Here is a 12,732-nt window from a genome sequence, read left to right on the forward strand (position 1 = left end):
TTTTTGATGTAAGAAATGCTTTTTTTAATAACTTTTTAAAATGACGTATCGTTTTAATGATAATAATAATAATAAAAACCTCCTTTTTAGTTGTGTCCATTTAATTTTCTAAATAGCCATACTTATAATTGTGAACAAAAATTAATTGATACTCGAATCTTTAGAAGAAGAAAAAAAAGACATTTTCAATAATCTATCATAAATTTCAGAGTTTATGACTGATATGCAATATAAAAATTAAAACTTTCATAGAGATATATTATCAAAGTGCTCAACCATAATATATACCCAGAAGTAGAAAAAATAAAACAATTTAAATTTGGAGATGCAGGGGATCGAACCCCGTGCCTCTCGCATGCAAAGCGAGCGCTCTACCATTTGAGCTACATCCCCAATTATTTGTTGTTATATGACTATTAATAAAATTCAATATTAACCATTTTTAATATGAAATTCACAGTGATCTTAATTCTCTTCTTCAGTAAATGTACTTTAAATGGATCAAATCACCTAAAAAAACTAGGCCAAATGAGCATAATAAGTCAGTGAACAAGTAGACTACCTAATTAAATAGGATAAAATAGATGAGTTAAATTTTAACTTAGTTGAATAATGGTTTGTATGATTGTGTTGATAAATATACTAAATCTTTCTATAAGCTAAAATAATCTTAGTATTTTTAAAGATTATATATATATATATATATATATATATATATATATATATATATATATATATATATATATATATATATATATATAATTTTATAAGTCAATAGTAGTTAAATATTAGTCCTTGTCATAATACTGCATGTATATAATAATAAATCTCGAACTATATATTATACAAGTAATATCAAAAGTGGAGAAGCTAACTGAGCTAATTATCATGTATAGAATTAATAAGAATCAAATTTTGATAAGGTATGAGGAATTATCTTCTCTTATGATGGTTACATTTAATTTCCTAATTTACTCTCTCTTAATGATGTGAGATAATTATGAGGTCATCAAGATGATGAATTTCATCTTACATAATAGCAAAAGGAGGAGAAGTACCACAAACTGACAAGTTAGTTGATGTTACTATGAATAAGTCTAACGTATAGTCTTAGTGAGTATGAAATATCTTGTTGATTGTCTCAACCTTTTTTTACATGCGCTATTGTTGTTAAGCGAAATTCTCCATGATTTATCTCCCTTTCAGATAATAAGGGGTCACTATAGAGGGGTACCTCCAAGATGATAATTTCATCTTTTACCGCTAATATTGAAGGTAAGGAAGTCTTGAGTTATGATACAATGACAATGATGTTTTAATAATTCTCAATTATCTAATTCCAATTACCTAACACTGTAGGATGATTTTTCTTCGATATGATAAAAAATTTATGACGTTCAGATATTTGAGCATTTTTTATGATAATCAATGATAAAATTTTAAGGACATAATCTCCCGAATTAATCTGATAAAAAAATAAATATCTGAGTTAGTAAAAAAAATATTAAAAAGCAGAGAATAATTCATAGAAGACAAATAATGCATTCTTTTGGATATGACCACCTAAAATCATTGAGATCGTAATTTAATGCTTGTTTGTTTTTGTAGGAACTTTATATTTGTTCAATAATATAAAATATAGTATATAATTAAGTTTGATTCCCGATGAGGGTGACTAGTTAATATTCTATAGATAAAATTCATTAATAAATTATAAATATTTTTTTATTAATTATCTTGTCTAAATCTCAATATTTGTAATCTTATTTTTAAATTTTATTAAAATAATAAACATATATAATATTTATAGATTTTATAATTTAAAAAGACTATATAACAAAAGCAAATAGTACATTCCAATATATGTATTATTAACTCCTATCCTTCTTCCAAAACATGTGAAACTAGTCACTCTAACGGTCCTTCCATAATTATCTCATGTCATTATAAAAGAATAACTCAAGTATTTTTTACCGACTTATTCGAAATTGACCTTGATTCCATGTTATAAATCTACCATATAATTATTTGCTCGACTATATCTTAAGAGTATAAACCACTTATCCTTGCAAATGGGTAGCATAGTAGTACACCAAGCTTACTATGGTAATTTAAGCTATTATTGCAAATCTACCAAGTACTAGCTAAGCAAAGGCTAATCACAACTTATCACTAGCTTTGAGACTAATGATGATTTTTAAAAGGACATCCTATCATATCGTTTATAGTAGTTTTGATTGAAATTATTATAAATGATTTTGATTAAATTATTCATTGTTGTAGTAAATTTTAATTAAAATTGCTATAATGATGAAATAACTAAGTTAGAATAATTCTAACCAAGTTTTTTTTAAAAATAATTACTCTTTTAATATAATAATATTTCATACATCGTGATAATTTTAGTCAAAATTAATATAATAATATTTGAATAAAAGTATTTTAAAATGAAATATCTTTTTGACACATAAGGCGTTCTTTTAAGAATAAAAAAAACTACAAGTATTATTTTAAATTGTTTTTCTTCCATTTTATGTATTTTATACGTGTGAATTAAAAAATAAAAAATCCACAAATTAACCTGGTTTATGTGTGTCATTTTGACATATTTTGAATATAACTAATCAAATTAATATAGTTGATATGACCAATATCAATATAATAGTCATATTTAAATATATAAAAAACTAAGATATTTTAATATATTAGATACTAACTTTACACGCATCAAAAATATTTTTAATATATATATATATATATATATATATATATATATATATATATATATATATATATATATATATATTAAGAATATTTTTCTTCCTTATAAAAATAATAAAACTTTTTTTTTTTGCCAAAAAAGTAAAAATATTTTGGAAATTAAATATAAAAAATAATTGTGTATTTTTAAGTATATTCAATAATTGGACAAGTGATATGGTATATTGTTTTTAAAATTCTAAATGGTCAAAGGAGAAAGGAATTGATAGAAAATAAACACATTAAAATAATTTATAGAGCACCAATAATGCTTAAACTTTTATATTATCGCAATCAATTTCAACTAATCAAATCATTAAGACTTCAACAAATCCCGGCCGGTACCGGTTCAAACTGTGTTATATCGACGGCAAAAACGGAGACACCGCGACATATTTGATTATAACAGGGCAACTAAGCCGGATCCCCCCGAGCCGGAAAGTGCAGGATCCACTGTTTTGTTGGCAGTCACGCTTCACCGAGAAGTGGACCGAATCAGGTGGCGCCAGTCGTTTGGCCAGTGAAGATTTTCCAATCGGTCGTGATTGCGTCTTGCACAGAACAGGCGATGGAGATGCGGTGGTAACGTGGAGCACAGCGAACATGATATCGTTAAGATAGATATAAAGTGGGGACAATTTCGGCGTTATATTTACACTGCCGCCTCGCTTCGGTCTCTCTTCGTTGCAGGTGGAGGTGGACATGTTGGCGAAGGTACAGGAAAGCCGGAGCGGCAGCTGACGCGTCTCGTCTGATCTCTTCTTGTCTTCTTCGTCGATCCTTATTTTTCTTAGGAATTGTTGAGGTTTTTTGTTGTGGATTTGTGATTTGTACTGGAATCGCTCGCTTTTGGCGGGTGCATTTTCTTGGGGATTTGATGCGAAGCGGGGGAACCAAGGCACCGGATCGGCGTTTTCCGGGGAAGGAATGCTCGTCGCAGCCGCCGGCGGATTAGGTCTTTTGGTCGTGGTCGCGGCGTAGAATGCGGCGTTTCGCTGAGGAGGACGGCGGGGATGCGGCGGGTGAGGAGGAAGAGAGGATGCCGGCTCAGGTTGGGAGTAGATGTCCTGGTGTAGGTGTCAGGAGAGTGGCTCCGACCATTGGCCATGGTGACGGGGAGATGGCGTTGGAGAAGGCGCTGGCGAATGGGGACTTTTATGCTGGGGAGTTCTCCGGGAACGCCCCGAATGGGCGGGGGCAGTATATGTGGTCGGATGGGTGCGTGTATGAAGGGGAGTGGAGGAGGGGGAAGGCCTATGGGAAGGGGAAGTTCTCGTGGCCGTCCGGCGCCACCTACGATGGTGATTTCCGTTCCGGGCGGATGGAGGGCTTCGGCAATTTCATCGGGGCGGACGGAGATACTTACCGTGGGCAGTGGGTCGCCGACCGCAAACACGGTTTCGGCAGCAAGTCCTACGCCAACGGCGACTACTACGAGGGCTTGTGGCGGCAAAACCTCCAGGAAGGCCACGGTCGGTACGTGTGGCGGAATGGCAATAAGTACGTCGGCGAGTGGCGGGGCGGCGCCATTAACGGCCGTGGTGCTCTCATCTGGGCTAACGGCAAGCGATACGACGGCCAATGGGATAACGGCGTCCCCAAGGGCAGCGGTGTCTTCACTTGGCCTGACGGCAGCTACTATTTTGGTAGCTGGAACAGCAGCGAGCGCACGGCCCTCAACGGATCGTTCTATCCGGCGCCCAACACTGTTCGGAAGGAGACTGCGTGGAAGACGAGCTCCTTGTCTCAATTGGACGATGTGTCGGTCACAACATCAGCCCCCGTAGCAAGGAAATCATCATCGGTTGATGATGAACGAGCTACCAGGAGAAGCTCGGTGGCAGAAAAGGGCTTCCCAAGGATTTGCATCTGGGAGTCGAATGGTGAGGCTGGGGATATCACTTGCGATATCATCGACACTCTTGAGGCATCAATGCTTTACCAGGATGGATCATTGTTGAACCAGACAGGTGGCGCCTTCATTGCTACGGTGCAGCGGCAACCAACTCCCTGCTTTTTTTCATTTCCAGAGGTAAAGAAGTCAGGGCACACAATATCGAAGGGGCACAAGAACTATGATTTGATGCTAAACCTCCAATTGGGGATAAGGTACTTGGTGTAAGATTTGTGCCTCATGCATATCTTGGCATCGCCCTGTCAATTCTTTCACTGAGTTACTTGGTTGATTGACTTTTTGATCAGTTATTCAGTAGGAAAGCCAGATTCAGCTCGGTTGAGTAAACTCAAGATGTCAGATTTTGATCCAATGAAGAAGTTCCAGACAAGATTTCCACCGGAGGGATCAAAGAATACTCCGCCACACCAGTCGGTTGAGTTCTGTTGGACGGATTACTGCCCTATGGTCTTCAGGTTTATAATTCTGAATAAGCCAATCAATCATCTTTCAATTTCCACTATTTCTAGCCCAATGGATGGGCACCTTGAGCTAATGAAAATATGGATTTGTGATTTGATTGATAGGCACCTGAGGAAGTTATTTTCAGTGGATCCTGCAGACTACATGTTAGCTATTTGTGGCAACGATGCTCTGAGGGAGCTCTCTTCTCCTGGGAAGAGTGGGAGTTTCTTTTTTCTAACACAGGATGATCGCTTTATGATTAAAACAGTGAAGAAATCTGAAGTGAAGGTTAGTTACTTATTTACCCATCCACTTGGAACTTAATTGTGGAAATAATTAATTGTCTAGGGCTCATACTTATGAATTATGATATTGAGATAGTACTAGTTAAAATCCTTTTCTACTGATCATGTTGCTGGATATTACTGCTTCTACGAAGTGTGCATCAATTACTTGATCATTTTGATAACTTTAGGCTGTATTTTTTTTTTTTTTTTGATGGATTACCTTGATTCTGATTGGTTGAGTTGCTCTACATTACATGGTCAGGTACTGATTAAGATGCTGCCTAGTTATTACCATCATGTATGCCAGAATTCAAACTCATTAGTTACAAGATTCTACAGTGTCCACTGTGTTAAACCTAGTGGTGGTCAGAAGGTATGTAAGAGGTTAGCTTGTGTAATTTTCTTGTTATTTTTGAACAGATTGCTATATGTATTACTTGCTATCTGATTCAACGATGCATGTATGCTGGGTGACCAGGTTAGGTTCATTGTCATGGGTAATTTATTCTGCTCGGAATACCGCATCCATAGAAGATTTGATTTGAAAGGATCATCATATGGGCGCACAACTGGCAAGACTGAGGAACAAATTGATGAGACGACAACACTCAAGGATCTTGATCTGAACTTTGTTTTTCGCATTCATACATCTTGGTATTTGGAGCTCCTTAAGTAAGTTCATTCTAATTCTTGAAAGCTTATTGGTTTTGTCAAGTGCACTCTTCTTTTTGGTCTGATAGAATTAATACCTTAGACAAATCAAGCAAGACTGTCAGTTCTTAGAAGCTGAGGGGATTATGGATTACAGTCTCCTGGTGGGAGTTCATTTCTGTGAGGACATTGCACCGTGCCTTGGTTCCCCAAGTAAGTTAATTTTAGGAAGCCTGAATTCAATCACGAAGAATTCATAGGGTAAGTTAGCAATGATCTCATCATAACAATGATGTTTTGTTAGAAATATCTGGCAAGAAGGCAACATTTCAGTGCAGCGACACCTGGCCTGACTCGGTGAAAGTGTCAACTTGTCAAGATATGGATCAGATTCTCAACACAGGGTATGTTCTACTAGAGCTGAGTTTGATGTTTACTTTCTGATTATGAAAAATTAACAGTAATTATTTGGAAACATTATCTCCTGGCAGAATGAAAACAGATTCATGAATGTTGGCATTTTTCGTGGTTGAGATTCTTTTGTGCATCATAAGCTAGCTCTGAAATTTGGATGCTTTTTACTGTACTTGATGTTTGATAAAACACCTTTGTGAGTGTGGCCTAGCTTTTCCTGGAGTAACTTGTGGAGCAATATAGGTGTCATTATCCATAACACACAAGATATGGTTTATTAGCCTTTGCAAATTTTATAATAAAGCTTTTGGCATTTTTGTCTAAGAAGCTTGTTTTATTAATCTTTTGTGCTTCTATACATTCCCTGGCACAAGCAATTTGGTACTGACCCACTTAAGCTACCATTTTAGCCATCCACCAACTAGAATCACCTTATAATCTGCTTTTATTTCCATGCCAATCTAATTAACTCAATCTAGAACTGGTTACTGGGCCCTAATTTTTGCTGCAAGTGTGTAGCAAAAAGAAAGTACCCATCTAACTATCATCTCTAAAATAATTATTTCTTTTTGAAATTAATTGTTGCTTTGGCTTTTATGTGGGATAAATTTTATTAATTAGTATTTGTGATGGCTGAATATCTCTGTTATGATCAGAAAATCACTCATCCGTTTGGGGTCAAACATGCCAGCAATTGCCGAGCACGTTACAAGAAGTGAATCTGAACTAGTTCTGGTAGCTGGTGGTGGTTTGCCCCCACTCCTTCAAAGCGGCAAGTTCCATGATGTGTTTCTCTCCTTTGGGATTATTGATATCCTCCAAGACTATGACATTACCAAGAAGTTGGAGCATGTCTACAAATCACTGCAAACAAACCCCAACTCCATCTCGGCAGTTGGCCCAAAGCTCTACTCTAAACGGTTCCAAGACTTCATAAGCAGAATCTTCATAGAAGATGATTGACACAGCATTATTTACAATGCTTCTGAACTATCAATAGGAGGAACGGTGACGCGCCACCAAATTTCAGCAATTGCCAAAATGTTACATGTATCTGCAGCTTGAAGAAGAGCACAAGCTGCAGTCTACTACAAGAGGAAAGCACTACCTGATCATAGAAGCTATTTTAAGGCGGATGTAGCTGAGTTTTCTAGCTCAGCTCTGGAGAAGATATGTACATGTGTATTGGAATGAGGGAGAGTTGAATTCCATTTTTTTTTTCCTTTTATTTTCTTTGCTCTTTTATTTCCTGGAAGAGAGAGATTTTTAAGCAAACTTTTGCTAGGGCTTCGAATAAAAAAAAATGTACAGTTGATTGATCTTGAAAAATATATATTAAAATGTCTCCATCTCCTTGTTTTTTCATGTTCTTTGCCTTTCCAGTACTCAAATGGTTGGAGGTATAGCTTTTGCAGAGGATGTAGAGAAGCTACAATAACTTGTGCTGAGGGATGAATTAAGTGCTCCGGAACGTGCAGGAGGATGACATCAAAAGGAGTGAAAAAGGAGAGGGAGTTCACATCGCAATCTTATTCTTAGTAATCTCTTTCAACTTTCTTTTTGAGTATTGTTGATCTTTCCTGATTCATCCTTTGCCCTTTTAATTTCTTTCAAGGTGCGACCAGACCAGCCTTTGGAATTCTTTGACTGCGGATGGATTATTGCTTTGAGGTGCAGGTTCTTTTCAATCTCTCATTTTTTTGCTTTCTTGTCAGCAAATTCACACAGTATGATAATTAGTGGAAAGCGTTTGGACAAATAATGTCGCTTTCAACGAATTTAAATTTGACAATTGCAACTGAGAAATAATGATAGGATACAATAGTCCATTTCCTAAATAGTCCAATTCAAAAGATTAAACCAAGTAGCCATCTGAAGAAAATTGACTTAAAGAAAGAGCTACCTCGATCTTTGCTACAAAACAAAGCTCCAGAGAATATATAAGTTTGAGTAGAAGATTCACAGGCCCATCGTAGGCCGTGCCTTCTATAAGGTCAAACAGTGTCTAGTGTTCAGGCTGGACTTAGTATTCCTTTCTTATTTATTTCATTTTCTTGTTTCTAATGAAGCACAAGGTGATCTAGGATGCAGCAAACTTTTTTGTTTATTATTATTATTATTATTATTATTTAAACCAACTACAAAGCACTGTTGCGAGATAGCTAGATATTATAATGGTTTTATAGTGTTTTAATCGTTCTGACCCTGTAAGTTAGGTCCCTCAATTGCCTTGATGTTCATCTTGTCTTAATTCATAAGGATTATCCTCGAAAACTTCTTCCACCCTCTACGGTCGGGCATAAGCTGACTCTTGATTTACCTCCATTCATATAATCTGGAGACGGGCTTTAAGAGACACCTAGGGTGAGCGAAATAATCTTTTGTTATAAGGATCATCCTCACTTTCAGTTTTCGTCAATTTAATCTTAGTGTTTATCTTAAAATAATTTATTCCTTGTACAACAACAGCTAACGATTTAATCTAGCAAAATCTATGTATGAAGAAATGTTTCAATTATTTTTGCAATTTTATAAGAAATATTAGCATCTTACCCTTAAAATTTTGAGTGCTCAAATTGAGACAAAAATAAAATTTGATCGTGACCCAGGATAATCATAAAAATCTTTCCTTTTCTCTTTTATTAGGATTGTCTACTAAGCCAGCTTAGCATATAAAGTTGTGGTGACGTGGTGTCACCAAGCATCCCTGTTATAGTATGTATTTAGATGTCACCAACCCTTAAAATATATAAATGCTTGTCATCACCTTATTAGCTACCAAGATTCCCCAAAATAATTGTAAATTCAAACAGAAATACTAAACGAATATAAAAAGCAAGATTGTTGTGCACTTTTGCCATCTTTCATGATATATATAAACTTTCTCATAACTTTAAACTTGATATGAGAGAATATTCACACAAAATAAACAAAGGATAATTTTGAAATTTTCAGTGAATATATTAAAATATTTAAATTGTTTGATAATTTGAAGAAAAACATTTTAAACTTCATTTAAAAGAATTTGCCTCAAACCGACAACGGTTTCAATTAAACTATTAGTTTTTCAATAGATCAGATAAAAAGAGGTATAGTTGGCCTATGAATGTGATATGGGGCTCCTTTTGATATTTTGAAAATAAGAAACTCCCTTGTTTTTTATGCCTTAGTATCAATCTCCAGGGCTGTTTAGGACTTTTGTCAGATTATACCTGCTGCATGCAGAGTTTTTTTATTGGTAGACGTTAAAGGTTGGATTCAATTGTCTTCAAATAATAGCGTACTAGGAAAGATCAAACCTGATATCTTTTCTGACAAGAAACTACGTATATCTTTTCAAGTGCATTAAACTAACCTAAATTCCCTAGTTTATTCAGTAACAGTCTTTTATATACCTATGTATGTGTCCACAAATTGATTCAGTCAATTTATTTCCTGTCATCTCTTCTTGTTTCTACTGATAATTTAGCTACTGATACTTCAGAGTTTACTATTTTGCATGAAAACATTACATTAAAAACTTCTCCTAAACACACAGACCTGAAAAATCATCCATAATTAATTTCAGCAGAGGGCCAAATCCATTGATAGCAACATTGATGAAGAGACAAATAAAGACGGAAACGACGCCACGAAGTTCTTATTCTCTTCATATAGTACTGGATAGCCCTGCTGGTCTCAGTGTTGGAGCAAATGGTGCTATCTCAATAAATGTGTTGTTGGTTGGTTGTATCCGAGAATGGAAGCTTGCAACATGCCCTTCTTTTTGGCTTTTCAATTAGTTTCATGTCAACCTCAGCTCTTGCACTTGATTGTTGAATGTGATGCTCGATCTCTTCTGAAAGGTGATGCACCAGTGTCCTCAAAGTCAAACGTCATGCAAGGTAAGGGTGACTAATTAAGGAAGGACAGTATATTGGGACTCATATTTGGCTAAGTTATACAGTGTTTTCTTTACAGAATCGCTTGCTTCGAGTGGAAACGTTAAAGCAAAGACTGGAACAAATAATGACTTGGTGCACGTAATCGAGGAAAGTACCTAAGTGGAAGACAAACTGAATAATTATAATTAAGATGGGCACCTTATTGGAGAACCTTCTCACCAACCCATTGTAAGTGCGGTTCTCTATATTTGCAAAGTGGCTCTCATTTCTTTAATGAACGACAGCATGATGATGAAGCTTTTAAGTGTTCACTGCATGTGTTTATGAAAGGGATGAACACATGCACGAATCATTGCGGAATTGACTTCAGATAGTACAGGTCAGAAAGTTTCCCATTCAGTTCGGGATTTTGTCTCGTGATGGATCTGTAATAATTGGCCTCGGCTTCTTTCTCTTTCAGGGGGAAGGAAGAAACCGAGCCAATTAATTGGAGGAAAAGACGGCAATGCTGATGATGGTGTTCTCAGAAAAAATGAATTGGAAAAAGTAAGTCACTATCTTACCTTTGATTATTTTCCTTTATGTTGCTGCACAACCGCCGACCACTGCCGGCGATCCGGTGGGGTTGGTCGCGTTTGTTCTGCTTAGAGAGGCACAGCGGTCGACAGCACTAACTGCTGCTGCTTGTTCTTTATTTGTGTTTTTTTATTTTAATTAATGCTAAGTCTCGAGGTTGCCAGTAGGGTTAGAGTTCATGTATCTGTCAGTTAGATCTTGTGTTCGATCTTAAATTGAAAGAAGAGTGGGACGTTGGCTAATGGTAAGGTCATGCCTTCTTGCAATGGGACCAATCTCCTATTCCTCCGGACCACTGCTGGTCACCTCGCTTCTTCGTGCTACACGGACACCATATGAGTCCTTGCGAGTACCATTAAGTGACCATGCAGATGCAGTGCAACAGCTGTGATCGATAACTGTCTTCGATAGGCTGCCACTATCGGATATGTACACAAAATTTCTGAAAGTCGCTTTTAAATATGCATGCATTGTATTTCAAATTTGCGAACTAGAGCAAACACCGTCTACCTCCAATCTATTTCCAAGATTAATCCGACGAAATCTAAATACTTGGATTATCAAAAAAAAAAAACAAATAAATGGGCAAAACAATTGAATCTGAGTGGAAGTCAAGTTTTGGGCATTCAATATTTAGTATTTTGAATTATCATCATTTTTTTAGGATTCCATATAATTGCTAATATGTGTATATCATACTTTTAAAATTAGGTTATGTTTCATATTGTTGCCTGAGTTATTTTTTTATGTTATATATTATAAAATATCAGCTGTATGACTGATTAATGATCTAATTAGTTTTGGAGGAGTTAAAAAAGTCATGCCTTGTCCTTCCCCTTTGTTTTTGACTTGTTTTGAATCTGGTCATCCTACCATCTCTCATGGTATCGAATCGAAGGATTTGCAATGTCCCTTTTCGTTCCATGTCGACCACTGCTTACATCCAACATCCCACAATTCGACAAGCTCACGAGATTACTACTCGTGTCCATCAAATCCATCGTCCCTTGTCTTTCACAACCTCACAAAACCATTACTCGTATCTTTTCCTCGCCTCCGCCATCTTTTTTTCTTGATAGCATCGTTACAAAGACACTTAACATTCTATCAATTTCCCACATCCTTCCCTTGTGACTACGGTGGAACCAATATTTCATCTCGGTTGAGAACTAGATAAACATTACTTGAATCTTTTCTACCTGTTATAAATCAATTTTTATAAAATAACTTGGTATAAAATTAAGATGTTATAATGAACTAATTAATTTTTTTTATAAGGGCATCCACAATGACGCCGACGTGGACACTTTTTAGGACACTATAGCATTAATGTGTTCAAATTTTTGAACGCGTTAATACAGATTTGAACGCGTTAATGCTACAAATTCATTAAAAGAAAAAAAATATGCATTAACGTTTTCATGCGTTCACAGCGTTGCAGATGCTCTAAGATCATCCTTAATCCATCATCATTATAACACTCATCGCGTTATCAAAAAATATAGAGTTCACTGCCACTTACTCATTATAACATCATTTTTTCATCCACATTTTTTTTAACATTAACCCTCATTATTTATAGATCTCATAATTCATTCAATCATCTTAAAATTATATAAAACAAATAACAACTATGTCTTTTCCCACTAAATGAAATCGACAAATATTCAATGAATCTTAAAATTATATCATATTAAATAAATATATTTTAAAATATTTAAATTATTATTTTTTTAAATAATGATCTTACTTTTAAAAATATAAATCAACAATTTGATAGAGAAGATTGCAAGTTTTGTTT

The 12,732-nt window shown here is 35.5% G+C and overlaps 1 protein-coding gene and 1 non-coding gene across 2 annotated transcripts; one reads left to right on the forward strand and one right to left on the reverse strand.

The window, feature by feature from the left end:
• Positions 1-320: 320 nt before the first annotated feature.
• Positions 321-393, reverse strand: TRNAA-UGC. The gene has a single exon. It is a non-coding gene; the product is annotated as a tRNA-Ala (tRNA).
• Positions 394-3,408: 3,015 nt separating this feature from the next.
• Positions 3,409-7,836, forward strand: LOC121975271 (phosphatidylinositol 4-phosphate 5-kinase 1-like). The gene is made up of 8 exons (XM_042526833.1): positions 3,409-4,869; positions 4,963-5,130; positions 5,242-5,407; positions 5,669-5,779; positions 5,885-6,078; positions 6,161-6,270; positions 6,362-6,461; positions 7,128-7,836. Exons 1-8 carry the CDS (start codon positions 3,743-3,745, stop codon positions 7,432-7,434), a joined length of 2,283 nt encoding a protein of 760 aa, XP_042382767.1. The 5' UTR covers positions 3,409-3,742; the 3' UTR covers positions 7,435-7,836.
• The last annotated feature ends 4,896 nt before the right edge of the window (positions 7,837-12,732 follow it).

This window comes from Zingiber officinale, chromosome 4B, assembly GCF_018446385.1.
Source record: "Zingiber officinale cultivar Zhangliang chromosome 4B, Zo_v1.1, whole genome shotgun sequence".
In the NCBI taxonomy this organism is placed as follows: Eukaryota; Viridiplantae; Streptophyta; class Magnoliopsida; order Zingiberales; family Zingiberaceae; genus Zingiber; species Zingiber officinale.

Excerpts from the sequence above, each read along its gene's own strand:
- LOC121975271 (XM_042526833.1), top strand. The coding sequence starts at position 3,743 with ATGCGGCGTTTCGCTGAGGAGGACGGCGGGGATGCGGCGGGTGAGGAG. Across the intron at positions 5,131-5,241 it reads TACTGCCCTATGGTCTTCAG|GCACCTGAGGAAGTTATTTT; the intron begins GTTTATAATTCT and ends TTTGATTGATAG. Across the intron at positions 6,271-6,361 it reads ACCGTGCCTTGGTTCCCCAA|AAATATCTGGCAAGAAGGCA; the intron begins GTAAGTTAATTT and ends ATGTTTTGTTAG.